Source organism: Anomaloglossus baeobatrachus, chromosome 3 (assembly GCF_048569485.1).
Source record: "Anomaloglossus baeobatrachus isolate aAnoBae1 chromosome 3, aAnoBae1.hap1, whole genome shotgun sequence".
Taxonomy (NCBI): domain Eukaryota; kingdom Metazoa; phylum Chordata; class Amphibia; order Anura; family Aromobatidae; genus Anomaloglossus; species Anomaloglossus baeobatrachus.
Genome location: NC_134355.1, coordinates 404,002,881 through 404,018,987, shown reverse-complemented (window position 1 = coordinate 404,018,987; position 16,107 = coordinate 404,002,881). Strand labels below are relative to the sequence as shown.

The 16,107-nt window shown below is 47.4% G+C and overlaps 1 protein-coding gene across 21 annotated transcripts in view; it reads right to left on the bottom strand.

Moving 5' to 3' along the window:
• Positions 1–16,107, bottom strand: part of DST (dystonin) — an 879,552-nt gene that overhangs the window by 243,314 nt on the left and 620,131 nt on the right. For all 21 annotated transcript variants that reach the window (XM_075340270.1, XM_075340271.1, XM_075340278.1 and 18 more), the window contains 4 exons: positions 5,804–5,970; positions 1,164–1,320; positions 439–565; positions 37–96 (listed from right to left, as the gene is read on the bottom strand). In XM_075340270.1, coding sequence (XP_075196385.1) covers positions 37–96; positions 439–565; positions 1,164–1,320; positions 5,804–5,970 — 511 coding nt within the window. The remainder of the gene's footprint in view (positions 1–36; positions 97–438; positions 566–1,163; positions 1,321–5,803; positions 5,971–16,107) is intronic.

The window sequence follows — 16,107 nt, the reverse complement described above, 5'->3', positions numbered from 1 at the left end:
AAATATGTAAGTGAGCTTATGTCAGGCATTACTGACCTTTGTTGGTTAAATTCTCCTTCACATTCGGTGACACGGACTCATTGACTATGCTCCTACCTATGATCCAAGAACACAGAACGTGAAAAACATGCAGGAAAGCATCAACTATCAGCAACAGCGCCACTTGACAATTATCCCTAATTTGCCAAGACTGTCCCAAAAAATCAGATGCAATCCTGGGAAATCTGGGTCATTTTGAGACACAACAGGATGCATTTTGTAACCCACCCACAAATAGGTGGTAATGGGTAGATTGAGGACGCTACTGGGCAGGACAGGGGGTGAGGTTCAATTGTCCATTTTTTCCCAAGCCAAGTTAATTGGCTTATATAATGGACAGCTTTGTTAGTGAACAGTACCGGTACTATACTAATAGCTCAATAAATACTGCAGAAATACCTGATTTAATGGCTGATCTTGTCTTTGCAGGTGACGTCACCACACTTATAAGGCTACACAATGCTGTCCCTTTGCTGTTTACTCTCTGCACATCTGGTCGCTTCAGTGTCCACTCCTCCTGTAAATTCTGAAAGTATGAAATAAAGTCTTAAAGGGAATCTGTCAGTAAGATCAATACTACTCCCCAAATCAATGTATATGGGCATGCAGGTTTTTGAAATCCAGAGGTATGTTTATTTATTTTATCTGTTGCTGCATTATATCAACAAATGCAAATGAGGTTTTAAATGCTCTAGACATAGCAGAGCGCTTTCTAAGCCTCTGCCTCACGCAATTGATTCCCCATCTAGCATCAGCCTCCTTAGCTTGATTGATAGCTTATAGTCTGTGTGACATCAGAGACCAGGCAAGTAAATCAGACAGAAAGGTATTAATTAAGCAATAGTAGCTGGTGCTGAGCAGGAAAACAACTTTGGGATACAGAGGCTTGTGAAATGCTCTAATCAGGCCCAAAGCACTTAATACCTCATTTACATATAATTAAAAATGCTGATTTCTAAGGAATGCAACAACAGATAAAATATATAAAGGTGTCAAATTATTTAGCTTTCAAAGACCTATATGTTCTTATACTGTATGTAGTTTTGACGTTAATCTAATTTATATATTCCCTTCGGCAGAATCATCAAGTGCCATTTACCAACCTGTAATCTAAAGGAACTAACCTTCATATCACTTAAATGTTTAGAGAGATCTTCCAAACACAATGTCAGGCTTTGTGCAGGGATTCTATCATTTACTAGTGAGAACCACTGTTTTAAAGACTGAACTAAAGTCTGAAAGGAATCCATCTGAGCTTGGCAGGATGACACGTCTTCTTCTCTGAAAACGACATTACAAAATGCTATTAGTGAAACACCAAAATCATTGTAATGTGACAACACAAGGGGACCTCATCATAAATTGAGTAAAAGTGTATGGTAGAAAATGTCACACATCAAACATTGCATCGCTGCATCAACAACATCACAGTATGAATAATTTATTTTATTACAAAATGTCAGAATTTTTAATGGTAAAACAGGGGCTGCATACTGCGAAATGGCAATGATCCAACACTCTTCGGTACTGTCACGATTGTCACTGTGTGTCTTGTGACTACGGACAGGCTCAGGGCTAGCTATACTTCATCTGAGACCATGCACATTTAAACATTGTTTTTTCCTTTGGGCACATGAAGAGTTAACTCCTTCTCTGGTGTTGCAGCAGACTTGCTCAGCAGTCTGCGATTAATCACTTCTGGCCTGGATTTAAGCCCTTTGCTTCCTGGAGACCTTGCTGGTTATTTAATTCATGTTGGAGCTAAACTGGAGCATGGAGGACGTGCTGCTGTTGTGGTTTGTTGTCTGTTTTTGGTTCTACCTCCTTTCTCTTATTACCCCTACCCCTAAGTGTGCATGAGTTTTTACTTACCACTGTCCGTTGTTCGTTGGTTGTGGGGTTTTGAGGATCTCCATCCCGGTCAGTCCCTTGAGTGGTGGAGACTTTGTCACCAGGGCAAGGACAGGAGTCAGGGCCAGGTCAGGGGCCTGGACTACCCTACCTTCAAGGGTACCTCCAGGTGTGAGGGTGAGTATAGGGACCCAAGCATTAGGGTCTGCTTACGGTAGGTTACCCTGCGTTCCCTGGGCATCCTATCTATTGGGCTTACGTTCTAGGTTCACTATAGTGCAGGCTTTTCTTCTGTTCTGAGTTAATTTCTCTCAGTTGTTGAATATGCTATGCTGATTATAAGACGCACCCCCAAATTTGGTGAAGGAAAAGAGAATTTTTTTTTTATGTTAAATGGGGTCCGTCTTATAATGCCAGTGTCTATCTAACAAATCATATAGGGTATATGTCCCTCATAGCCCCCCCATCCTAAAATTAGCCCCCTTAATCTGGATATGGCCCCCTTATATTGAATATAGCTTCCTTGTGCTGTTACACGTCCCCCAGTGATGCCACATGTCCCCTATTGCTGGCACACGTACCCTATTGCTGGCACATGTCTCCTATTGATGGAACACGTCCCCTATTTATGGCACACATCCCCCTGTGCTCGAACACGTCCTCTATTGCTGGCACATATCCCCTACAGCTGGCACAGGTCTCCTATAGATGGCACATGTCTCCTACAGCTGGAACAGGTCTCCTATGGATGGCACACGTCCCCCTGTGTTTGATATGGCCCCCTATGGATGGCACACGTCCCCCTGTGTTTGATATGGCCCTCTATGGATGGCACACCTCTCCATGTGTTTGATATGACCCCCTATGGATGGCACACCTCCCCCTGTGTTTGATATGACCCCCTATGGATGGCACACCTCCCCCTGTGTTTGATATGGCCCCCTATGGATGGCACACCTCCCCCTGTGTTTGATATGGCCCCCTATGAATGGCACACCTCCCCCTGTGTTAGATATGGCCCCTATGGATGGCACACCTACCTCTGTGTTAGATATGGCCCCCTATGGATGGCACACCTCCTCCTGTGTTAGATATAGCCCCCTAAGGATGGCACACCTCCCCCTGTGTTAGATATGGCCCCCATGTTGCTGCCCATAGTAAAAGAAAACACTCTTTCCTTACCTTCTCCAGTGCTGTCCTCCCTCGTGTCTCCCTCCGTGCTGCTGAGCTCCTGCACTTCCTGGTTCTCAGTGCCGGTCATGTGATCGGCACAGCAGAGTGATATCATCTCTGCGTGCCTGATCACAGCGGCAGCAGAGATACCGGGGAGACACCGGAGATCAGCGCTGGAGGCGGTAAATAAAGAGTTTTTTATTTTACTATGGGCAGCAGCATGGAGGCCATATCTAACACGGGGGGGGGGTATGTGTCATCAAAGGGGGGGCACAGGCAGATATAATATGCACCGCTCGCCCAGCCCATCACCGCGGTGCGGTTTCAGCACCACGGTGATGGACAGTGGCAGTGCATATTATATGAGCGGGAACAGGAGATCTCCCGCTGCCTCCTTCAGCTTTCACCAGCCCTCAGCACCACTCCAGAGCTGCCCCCACCTCCCCTGGACTCTGTAGCATATATATCATAGCATATATATATGTCTTCTAAAGCGAAAAATACGGTATATGTTTTTTAGCTCTAGAATTCTCAGTGGCAGATGCATTAAAACGTATAGCAGTCATTTTCAATATGCCTAAGAAGTATGCAAATTTCTGTTTGCAACATTGAAAACTAGTTAAGAGTAAAATACCAAAAAGAGACATTCAAAATTCAGACAGATGCAGTGTGACGTACGGCACACACTTGCATACGCTTTTCATGCATATGCCATATATTCACATACAGTTGAAACCAGAAGTTTGCATACACTATCTGAAAAGACACATCTGCATGTTTTTCTCACTATCTGACATGAAAGCAGAATAAACCTTTCCCATTTTAGGTCAATTAGGAACCAAAATTATTTATATTTGCCAAATGCCAGAAAAATGAGAGAGAAAATGTTTTAAGGCATTTTTATTAAGGTATTCAAAGTCAAAAGTTTAAATACATTTTAATAGTATTTGGTACCATTGTCCTTAAAATGTGTGATTTGGGTCAAACGTTTTGGATATCCTTCTACAAGCTTCTCACAATACAGTGTCTTGCGAAAGTATTCGGCCCCCTTGATTTTTTTTCAACCTTTTCCCACATTTCAGGCTTCAAACATAAAGATAAAAAAAAATAATTTTATGGTGAAGAATCAACAACAAGCGGGACACAATTATGAAGTTGAATGAAATTTATTGCTTATTTTAAACTTTTATAAAAAATAATAAACTGAAAAGTGGGGTGTGCAATATTATTCGGCCCCTTTAAGTTAATACTTTGTAGTGCCACCTTTTGCTGTGATTACAGCTGCACGTCCCTTGGGGTATGTCTCTATCAGTTTTGCACATTGAGAGACTGAAATTCTTGCCCATTCTTCCTTTGCAAAAAGGATCTTCCCTGTCCCTGCTGAAGAAAAGCAGGCCCAAACCATGATGCTGCTACCACCATGTTTGACAGTGGGGATGGTGTGTTCAGGGTGATGAGCTGTGTTCCTTTTACGCCAAATATTTTGTTTGGCATTGTGCCCAAATAGTTCGATTTTGGCTTCATCTGACCAGAACACCTTCTTCCACATGTTTGGTGTGTCTCCCAGGTGGCTTGTGGCAAACTTTAAATGAAACTTTTTATTTATATCTTTGAGAAATGGCTTTCTCCTTGCCACTCTTCCATAAAGGCCAGATTTGTGCAGTGTACGACTGATTATTGTCCTATGGACAGACTCTCCCACCTCAGCTGCAGATCACTGCAGTTCATCCAGAGTGATCATGGGCCTCTTTGCTGCATCTTTGAGCAGTCTTCTCCTTGTTTGAGATGAAAGTTTGGATGGACAGCCGGGTCTTGGTATATTTGCAGTGGTATGATACTCCTTCCATTTCAATATGATCGCTTGCACAGTGCTGCTTGTGATCTTTAAAGTTTTGGAAATCTTTTTATAACCAAAACCCGCTTTAAACATCTCCACAACAATATCACGGACCTGCCTGTTGTGTTCCTTGGTCTTCATGATGCTATCTACGCTTTAAACAGAACACTGAGACTATCACAGGGCAGGTGCATTCATACGGAGACTTGATTACACACTAGTGGCTTATATTTATCATCATCAGTCATTTAGGACAACATTGGATCATTCAGAGATCCTCAATGAACTTCTGGAGTGAGTTTGCTGCACTGAAAGTAAAGGGGATGAATAATATTGCACGCCCCACTTTTCAGTTATTTTTTTAAAAAAGTTTAAAATAAGCAATAAATTTCGTTCAACTTCACAATTGTGTCCCACTTGTTGTTGATTCTTCACCATAACATTAAAATTTTTATCTTTATGTTTGAAGCCTGAAATGAGGGAAAAGATTGATAAATTCAAGGGAGCCGAACACTTTCGCAAGGCACTGTAAATCCTCACATTGCGCACAGCACACACTGTCAAAATTCTTTGGTATCGGTGCCAGGAGTGGGTTTTCATGCTACCACAAGCATGCAATATGCATACTTCCAGCCACATGCCAACAAGATGTGTACGTCATTGCTCAATTCAATAATGTTGAAAGAAGCCACACACATCTAGTCAGAATGTGGCCATCAGTATGCATATCGCAAACTTGCAGTTACATGACCGTCCACTCCTGGTGAATGTTGAAAGCGCGGTGTACCTGATGTGAGGATTAACAAGTTTGCAGTCACAAAGAGTGACTACAGATTTTCATGCCAAACTTGGACAAACCCTTTAATGTATTACTTATGTAATATACAATATACTTCCACTTACTTTGCCTTAATAGTTTCTTCCAGATCCTCGAACCGTTTTACCATGCTGTTCACTTTTTCCAAAACCACAACTTTGTCTCCAGGAACGGCATACACACATAAGTCATCAACCAACTTGTGTAACTCTTCTAGGCTCTTTTTCTGCTCCAATATCTCATTGCTAGTTTCCTGTCAGAGAATAAAATGAGAATATGTAACTTGTATTATATTTATTTATCTATATATTTTTCATGAATGACATAAGATCAGATTTACAGAGTAATTGATTTCACTTTGCCAAAGATATCGTAAAACAAACCAGGGTTTCCCATAGAGAAATGGGTCATTGGGGGTCTACACACTGGTGAGAAGGCCATGAACAGTATATTTTCGACACAGTTTTGTAGATTACAGAGGGTCCTTCACTAGATGTACAAGAAAATGTAATATTCTCTATTGACAACCAGACCCTACTACCATGGAAACACTTCTAAAATAGATATTATATGAATAAATCCATAAGACACACAGTAGCCCTTAATCTATCTATATATATAATTGCCTTATTCTGTCTGTCTGTCTGTCTGTCATGCTCCAAAATTGTGTCCTTACGGTGACACAAAGCTGATTGGCCGCTGGGCTCGCCATGGCCCCGCCCCCCCACACGGATTGGCCTCTCGCCCCGGCTCTCTGCAGGCCCCGCCCCCCTCACGCAATGCACGCTCGCTCTGGCCCAACTGACACGGAGCTCCGACTCCCAGGTGAGTACACACACACACATCAGATCACACTCACTCTCACACACACCTCACACATCACATCCACACACTCACAACATCCTGGGATATCGCTTGCTTCTACACCCGCTCCATCACGATCCCAGCAGCGCCAGACATAACCTTGCGATGCTGGGATCTTGACGGAGCCCGTGAACGCTGGTAACCATTATACACATCGGGTAACTAAGGTCCCTTAGTTACCCGATGTGTATCATAGTTACCAGCGTACACCGGCTCCCGGTACACATGTGCAGGGAGCCGGCATTATACTCCTCTCCCCCAAGGACTACTCCTCCTATTACAGTCCTCCTATTATACTCCTCTCTGAGTATAATAGGAGAACTATTATAGCATGGGGGATGTAGCACGATGGGGGGTGCGCAGCATGGGGGATGTAGCACGATGGGGGGTGCGCAGCATGGGGGATGTAGCACGATGGGGAGTGCGCAGCATGGGGGATGTAGCACGATGGGGGGTGCGCAGCATGGGGGATGGAGCACGATGGGGGGTGCGCAGCATGGGGGATGTAGCACGATGGGGAGTGCGCAGCATGAGGGATGTAGCACGATGGGGGATGTAGCACGATGGGGAGTGCGCAGCATGGGGGATGTAGCACGATGGGGAGTGCGCAGCATGGGAGATGTAGCACGATGGGGAGTGCGCAGCATGGGGGATGTAGCACGATGGGGAGTGCGCAGCATGGGGGATGTAGCACGATAGGGAGGTGCGCAGAATGGGGGATTTAGCACGATGGGGAGTGCGCAGCATGGGGGATGTAGCACGATGGGGAGTGCGCAGCATGGCGGATGGAGCACGATGGCGGGTGCGCAGCATGGGGGATGTAGCACGATGGGGAGTGCGCAGCATGGGGGATGTAGCACGATGGGGGATGTAGCACGATGGGGGATGTAGCACGATGGGGGGTGCGCAGCATGGGGGATGTAGCACGATGGGGAGTGCGCAGCATGGGGGATGTAGCACGATGGGGAGTGCGCAGCATGGGGGATGTAGCACGATGGGGAGTGCGCAGCATGGGGCATGTAGCACGATGGGGAGTGCGCAGCATGGCGGATGTAGCACGATGGGGAGTGCGCAGCATGGGGGATGTAGCACGATGGGGAGTGCGCAGCATGGGGGATGTAGCACGATGGGGGATGTAGCACAATGGGGGATGTAGCACGATGGGGGGTGCGCAGCATGGGGGATGTAGCACGATGGGGAGTGCGCAGCATGGGGGATGTAGCACGATGGGGAGTGCGCAGCATGGGGGATGTAGCACGATGGGGGGTGCGCAGCATGGGAGATGTAGCATGATGGGGGGTGCGCAGCATGGGGGATGGAGCATGATGGGGAGTGCGCAGCATGGAGGATGGAGCACGATGGGGAGTGCGCAGCATGGAGGATGGAGCACGATGGGGAGTGCGCAGCATGGGGGATGGAGCACGATGGGGAGTGCGCAGCATGGCGGATGGAGCACGATGGCGGGTGCGCAGCATGGGGGATGTAGCACGATGGGGAGTGCGCAGCATGGGGGATGTAGCATGATGGGGGATGTAGCACGATGGGGGATGTAGCACGATGGGGGGTGCGCAGCATGGGGGATGTAGCACGATGGGGAGTGCGCAGCATGGGGGATGTAGCACGATGGGGAGTGCGCAGCATGGGGGATGTAGCACGATGGGGAGTGCGCAGCATGGCGGATGTAGCACGATGGGGGATGTAGCACGATGGGGGATGTAGCATGATGGGGGGTGCGCAGCATGGGGGATGTAGCACGATGGGGAGTGCGCAGCATGGGGGATGTAGCACGATGGGGAGTGCGCAGCATGGGGGATGTATCACGATGGGGAGTGCGCAGCATGGTGGATGGAGCACGATGGGGAGTGCGCAGCATGGCGGATGTAGCACGATGGGGAGTGCACAGCATGGCGGATGGAGCACGATGGTGGGTGCGCAGCATGGGGGATGTAGCACGATGGGGAGTGCGCAGCATGGGGGATGTAGCACGATGGGGGATGTAGCACGATGGGGGATGTAGCACGATGGGGGGTGCGCAGCATGGGGGATGTATCACGATGGGGAGTGCGCAGCATGGGGGATGTAGCACGATGGGGAGTGCGCAGCATGGGGGATGTAGCACGATGGGGGGTGCGCAGCATGGGGGATGTAGCACGATGGGGGGTGCGCAGCATGATGGGGAGTGCGCAGCATGGAGGATGGAGCACGATGGGGAGTGCGCAGCATGGAGGATGGAGCACGATGGGGAGTGCGCAGCATGGGGGATGGAGCACGATGGGGGGTGCGCAGCATGGGGGATGGAGCACGATGGGGAATGCGCAGCATAGGGGATGGGGCATAATGGGGGGTGCGCAGCATGGGGGATGGAGCACGATGGGAGGTGCACACCTCCCCCCAACACACACACACACACAGGGAACCACAAACACCGCCATACACAGACACCCACACACACAGACAACGCTGCACACACACAACACCCAACACACAAACACCGCGGCATACATAAATATACGCACATACCGCACAACACACACATTGCACAAAACATACCTCCCCCCAAAACACACCACACCCACACAAACCGCGCAACACACACACACACACAACGCGACAGACACACAGCGCTCCACAAACAACGCAACACACATACAACACCGCTCTCACCCCCCGCCACACCCAGACAACACCCAGAACATGTACAGCGCCCTACACAAACACTTGGTAACTGCACACAACAACATCTATATATATATATATATATAAATATATATATATCTATATCTATATCTATATCTATAACAAAAATCATACATGAACTACACAATACGTAAATTCTAGAATACCCGATGCGTAGAATCGGGCCACCTTCTAGTATATATATAATTGCCTTATTCTGTCTGTCTGTCTGTCTGTCTTGCTCCAAAATTGTGTCCTTACGGTGACACAAAGCTGATTGGCCGCTGGGCTCGCCATGGCCCCGCCCCCCGCACAGATTGGCCGCTCGCCTCGCCTCGGCCCCTCCCCCTCCACGGATTGGTCGCTCGCCTCGGCCTGGCCCCGCCCTCCGCATGGATTGGCCACTCGCCCCGGCCCTCCGCACGCATCGCCAGATCGTGACGGAGCCGGTGAACGCTGGTAACCATTATACACATCAGGTAACTAAGGTCCCTTGTTTACCCGATGTGTATCATAGTTACCAGTGTACACCGGCTCCGTCACGATCCCAGCAGCGCCAGACATAACCTTGCGATGCTTGGATCTTGACGGAGCCGGTGAACGCTGGTAACCATTATACACATCGGGTAACTAAGGTCCCTTAGTTACCCGATGTGTATCATAGTTACCAGCGTACACCGGCTCCCGGTACACATGTGCAGGGAGCCGGCATTATACTCCTCTCCCCCCAGTACTACTCCTCCTATTATAGTCCTCCTATTATACTCCTCTCTGAGTATAATAGGAGAACTATTATAGCATGGGGGATGGAGCACAATGGGGTGCGCAGCATGGGGGATGGAGCACGATGGGGTGCGCAGCATGGGGGATGTAGCACGATGGGGGGTGCGCAGCATGGGGGATGGAGCACGATGGGGAGTGCGCAGCATAGAGGATGGAGCACGATGGGGAGTGCGCAGCATGGGGGATGGAGCACGATGGGGGGTGCGCAGCATCGGGGATGGAGCACGATGGGGAATGCGCAGCATAGGGGATGGAGCACGATGGGGGGTGGGCAGCATGGGGGATGGAGCACGATGGGGGGTGCGCAGCATGGGGGATGGGGCACGATGGGGGGTGCGCAGCATGGGGGATGGAGCACGATGGGAAGTGCACACCTCCCCCCAACACACACACACAACACACCACACACACTGGGAACCACAAACACCGCCATACACAGACACCCACACACACAGACAACGCCGCACACACACAACACCCAACACACAAACACCGCGGCATACATTAATATACGCACATACCGCACAACACACACATTGCACAAAACATACCTCCCCCCAAAACACACCACACCCACACAAACCGCGCAACACACACACACACAACGCTACAGACACACAGCGCTCCACAAACAACGCAACACACGCAACACACATACAACACCGCTCTCACCCCCCGCCACACCCAGACAACACCCAGAACATGTACAGCGCCCTACACAAACACTTGGTAACTACACACAACAACATCTATATATATATATATATATAACAAAAATCATACATTAACTACACAATACGTAAATTCTAGAATACCCGATGCGTAGAATCGGGCCACCTTCTAGTAGTAAATAACTGTCTGAAAAGTGAGCTCCAGAGTTGCCTTTTATTGGACATTTGGGTCTCATTATCATGTCAGACGTTGGCCCCTCTATACGATTATCTTGTATTATAATTTGTCAGTGCAATTCTGGCTAAGTATAAAAAAAGTGTGTATTGTCACATTTCCTCAGAGACTTGCTCCTGCAACATCTGCTTATATTACCAGGTGCCGCTGTATTCACTTTACAGGCGGCACTGGTGATGTATGAGACGGCGGAACAAGAAGATCTCGGCAGCACAGGGTCTGTTCAGCCCAGGGCCAGGTCAAGAGGTAGGCAGGGTAGGCCTGTCTAAGGCACTACGTCTTGACTCCCCGGGAAGGGGGCACTTTGAAAAAGAAAAACGACATAGCTGAACGCCTGCGGCCACCCAGCATTCTCTCCCAGCCGCAGGCATTCAGCATGGCCAAGGTGCAGGCACACAGGTTAATGGTGTCAGTCACTGAACTTGCTCACCCCTCTTAGCCTGCGCCCCGACTGTTGGTCCCTCCCTGCATTCAATTGTATTAGTGTATGTCAGGCGTGAATACAATTGCTGTGAGCGCTGCTAGATACAGAGGAGCTGTAATTAGCTCCCTAGCCTGCCAGGAACCCCAGCAGGATGCAGGTCCCTTACATCCAGCGCCCTGCTCTAGACAGTGCAAGAAGGGGACGTCGGACGTTGCAATGCAGTGATGTCATTATGGTGTCCAACGCCCACTGCTATTGAGGATAAAAAGAGAGACAGAGGCTGCACTGGATGGAAAGTCTGGATTAGGTGAAGATAAACATATTATTTTTATTTTTTCTTATATTATTTTGCCTCTGAATGGAGGCTATTATACCTGGGCCATGTGGAGAATATTACACTGGGGCCTGTTGTGGACATCATACTGGCGTCTGTGAAGGACATTATACCTGGGATCTGTAGGGGACATTATACTGGGGTCTGTGGTGAACATAATGTATTTGGGGCCTGTTGAAGACTTTATGTTAAGGGCTGTGGTGACCATTGTGTATAGGGCACTGGAGGGGGGGCATTATTCTGTTTAGTGAGCTTTGGTGGATAGGTGGACAGTGCGAGAAGAGTATACAGTTTAGAGAGGTCAACATGGTGGGCAGTATGAGGGCATAGTGTGAAGAGGGAGCACATAATAAATATATAAAAGGGCAGCATGAAATTGGGGCACAGTATGGAGAAAGGTTAGCATGGTGGGGTGACAGTGTGGAGATAGAGAGTGTAAGGGAAACAAGTGCAGGTGGGAGAGCAAAGGTATAGACCGTGGTCCATAAGGACGAACAGTGTGGCAGGTATAGTTATAACTCATTAAGACAGACAGTGTGGAGGCTATATACCATAGGAGGCTTATTTAGGGCATATACTAGATAGATATTTTTATGAAGAGGGCATTTTAATGACACTCTTATTTTTAAGGGCACTGTGTGGGGATGTGCTGCAGAAAACAGGAGAAGAGGGAAGTCTGCAGAGACGATCTCTTGATGTAAAAATTTATCGTGGCATCTGGACGAGAAGGAGACAAAATAAAAGAGAACGACTCCAAGAAGATGTCACTTACAGTATAAGTTACATGGATGTAAATGTATACTTGTTGCTACTGACTATATCTCATCAGTACTATGGTTCCTGAATGGTCTGCAGTCTGATGATGGCTGATAACAACAACTCCTAGTATCTCCTTACCATTGTTTTGGTCATACTGGGAGTTGTAGGTTCATGGAATACAAATATTTATGGGGCTGACATGACATTACAATTGATTGCTGTACTAAGCTTGGTAGTTTGTCATGTACTGATGGTGGTTCTAGTGACATATACATGTACTGATGGTTTACGGATGCTGTATTTATTTACTGATGGTGGTTCTTGTGATATATTAATGTACTGTTTATGGTTTTGGTGACCAATTAATGGACTGATGGTGGTTCTGGTGATGCATTCATACACTAATGGTGTTTCAAGTGAAGTATTCATGTACTGCTGGCAGTTCTAGTGACCTATTGATTTACTGATGATGAATAGGTAAGTACGGCACTGCAAGGCAATTTACGTACATGGATAGGGTCCAACCTTGTAGTAATGTAAAAACAATATTTCTGCACTCAAATGAAAGCAAAGCTGGTTGTTTATTGTGGACAGTCTAAAACGTGCACTGCATGTGATGTTCGCTCTATCCAGACCTTTTTCAAACATGCACAGTTCAGCATACTGTGAGACATTTGTTTTTGCAGCACTGTGCAGGTGCTATTGACGTCATGTAGTGCACATGTTTTGCACTGTCCACAATAAACAACCAGCTTTGTATTTACTGATGAAGGTTCTGGTGCCGTATTTATGTACTATTGATGGCTCAGGTTTTTTATTTATGTACTGATGATGATTTTGGTTTCGTATTAATTTACTGATAATTTAGTGATGAATACAGCACCCAAACTATCATCAATACATGAATACATCACAACAGCCATCAATAAAACATGAATACAGCACTACAACAACTACCACTACATGAATACATCACCAGAACCATCATCAGAACAGCAATATGTCACCAGATGCACCATTAGTACATGAATACATTAAAAGAACCACTATCTGTACAGGCATATAGCACAGGAACCACAATCAGTTTTGTTGCAATCTGTATTGGTCGCATGACAAATTCAAAACCATCATACGTATCCCTTTATCTATAATGCGGTCTGTTTACTTTCTATTAAGTTATCCCCCAAATGCTGAACGCCTTAATTGAAATCACATGGCCCCATTATAGATAAGCTATAATAGTTTTCAAGACTGTCCTTGGGTCTGACAGCTACAAAAATAGGATGTCAGTGTTGAACATTGCTATTTGTCCTTTGTATTGTTTAAATGGTCCACAAACAATCAATGATTCTATACCCAACTTTGAAATTGGACCCCCTGTTGAGCCTCATCCCTAAAGTACACCACTTTTTTTTTCATTTAGCTGGTATCTTTTTGGTTAAAAAAGTAACAATTCTATTGGAAGTGGTTGTCAGAACTTGTTACCTTAAGGGTGCTTTACACACTGCGACATTGCTAACGATATATCGTCGGGGTCACGGTGTTTGTGACGCACATCCGGCAACATCGCAGCATGTAACACCTCTGAGCAACCTAAAACGATCGCAAAAGAGGTAAAAATCGTTACTTTTAGAGAGGTCGCTCCAAAACCTAAAATCATTGGCAGGTGATTAGCGAGGTTGTTTGTCGTTCCTGCAGCAGCACACATCGCTATGTGTGACACCACAGGAACGACGAACATCTCCTTACCTGCGTCCACCGGCAATGCGGAAGGAAGGAGGTGGGCAGGATGTTACGTCCCGCTCATCTCCGCCCCTCCGCTTCTATAGGCCGGCAGCTTAGTGATGCCGCAGTAACGTCGCTATGATACCAAACGCCCCTCCCCCTTGAAGGAGGGATTGTTCGGCGGTCATAGCGACGTCGTTGTCAAGGTATGTGCGTGTGACGCTGCCGTAGCGATAATGTTCGCTACGGCAGCAATCACCAAATGTCGCACAAGCGACCGAGGCGGGTGCTATCGTGCACGACCTTGCTAGCTATCGCTAGCGATGTTGCAGCGTGTAAAGCACCCTTTAGTCAACAGAGGGGGGGTAGGGATCTTATTACCTTATTACCCATTCCTTTACTTCGGAGTTTTGTGGGAAGGGGGTGCCATTGGCTTCATTTGCATAGGGCACCAAAATACTTTGTCCCAGCCCTGGTCCAGCTACTAAGATTTGGGTGGCTGGGACCTGTAGCACTGTTCAGTCTGACAGTATGGCCTAAGACACATGACAATCGGTGCGAGTGGAGTGCGATAAAAAAATCGCATTCCACTCGGACCAATATTAGCCTATGTATCAGCACACATGAGCGATTATTTTCTCAGCCCTAATTGGACCCAGAAAACAATCGTAGCATGCTGCGATTGTAATGCAATCATTGTTTCTCTCGCACACATTCAAGTCAATGGGGCGAGAGAAAAATCGCCTTGCACTCGCGGTACACCAGTGTACCGCGAGTGCAGTGCGAGAATGGCAATAGCCGGCTACGGAGGAGAGAGGGAGATAAATCCCTCCCTCCCCTTCGCAGCACCAGTTCGACCCTCCTCAGTGCCGGCCCGCCCCAAGCAGCTAAGGTCCGCTCGCACAATCGGACCTCAGTCGCAGGGACACTCGCATGACACTTGACTCTGCTGTACTGCCAGCGTGAGCCGAGTGTCCTGCGAGGGGACCACAGTAATCCCCGTGTGGCCCCAGCCTATGGGTATATGTGTTGTCCAGCTGGAGTAATCAGCTCCCTGCTATAGCCTTTTGGAAGCAACAGATCCTATTAAAGCTCCCAAGAAATTGCTGAAAGCTGCCAGATATAGTCTCGTGCCCCTCTGGTTAAGGTTTATGGTCCCTGCGCCTGTCTAGTATATGATATTCCGATTTTGACCTCTGCTTGTTTATTGACATTTCTCCTGCCTGGCGATTTTGAACCTTCTCTGTCCTCTTGGATTTGACCCGACTCTGACACCATTCACTTGCTCTGGTTCGCTCCTCTGGACAGCAGCCCTTCCGTCTGAGCAGTGGACCCAGATATAAATCCTGATCCCTGTACAAGGGTTAAAGGAGGGGAGGCATGGGTTCTTCTGGTATCTGCCAGAGTGGCTTATGCCAAGTCTATCTGAGGTAGCTGTTTTGGGGCCCTGTGGCCTCTGACAGATATTATATTTACATGGAATCTTAGTTACAGAACAATTATTCATTCTGTTTGGAATATGTTCTAAAATATAGTTTGTGTCTTTCTACAGCAAATCAATGTATAGAAAGAGGAGTAACTCTTCAGGAGCTAAGGACAGGTCAGCAGTATCAATGCAGAGGAAATCCCCTTAAGGCTATGTGCACACGCTGCGTTTTTTTGACGCTGCGTTTTTGTGCGTTTTTGGCCGCTAAAAACGCACAAAAACGCACCTGCGTCGAAAAAACGCGGCAAAAAACGCACGCGTTTTGCCGCGATTTGGTGCGTTTTTTTGCTGCGTTTTTGCTCACTGCGTCCTTATGCGTTTTTTATCAGTGAAAAAAAAAAAGGTCTGATGTCATTTCCTTCTTCAATGTGTTCTTCATTCTCCACTAGTGTATGCAGAAGAGCAGACAGCTGCAGAACTACAAGGCTCAGCA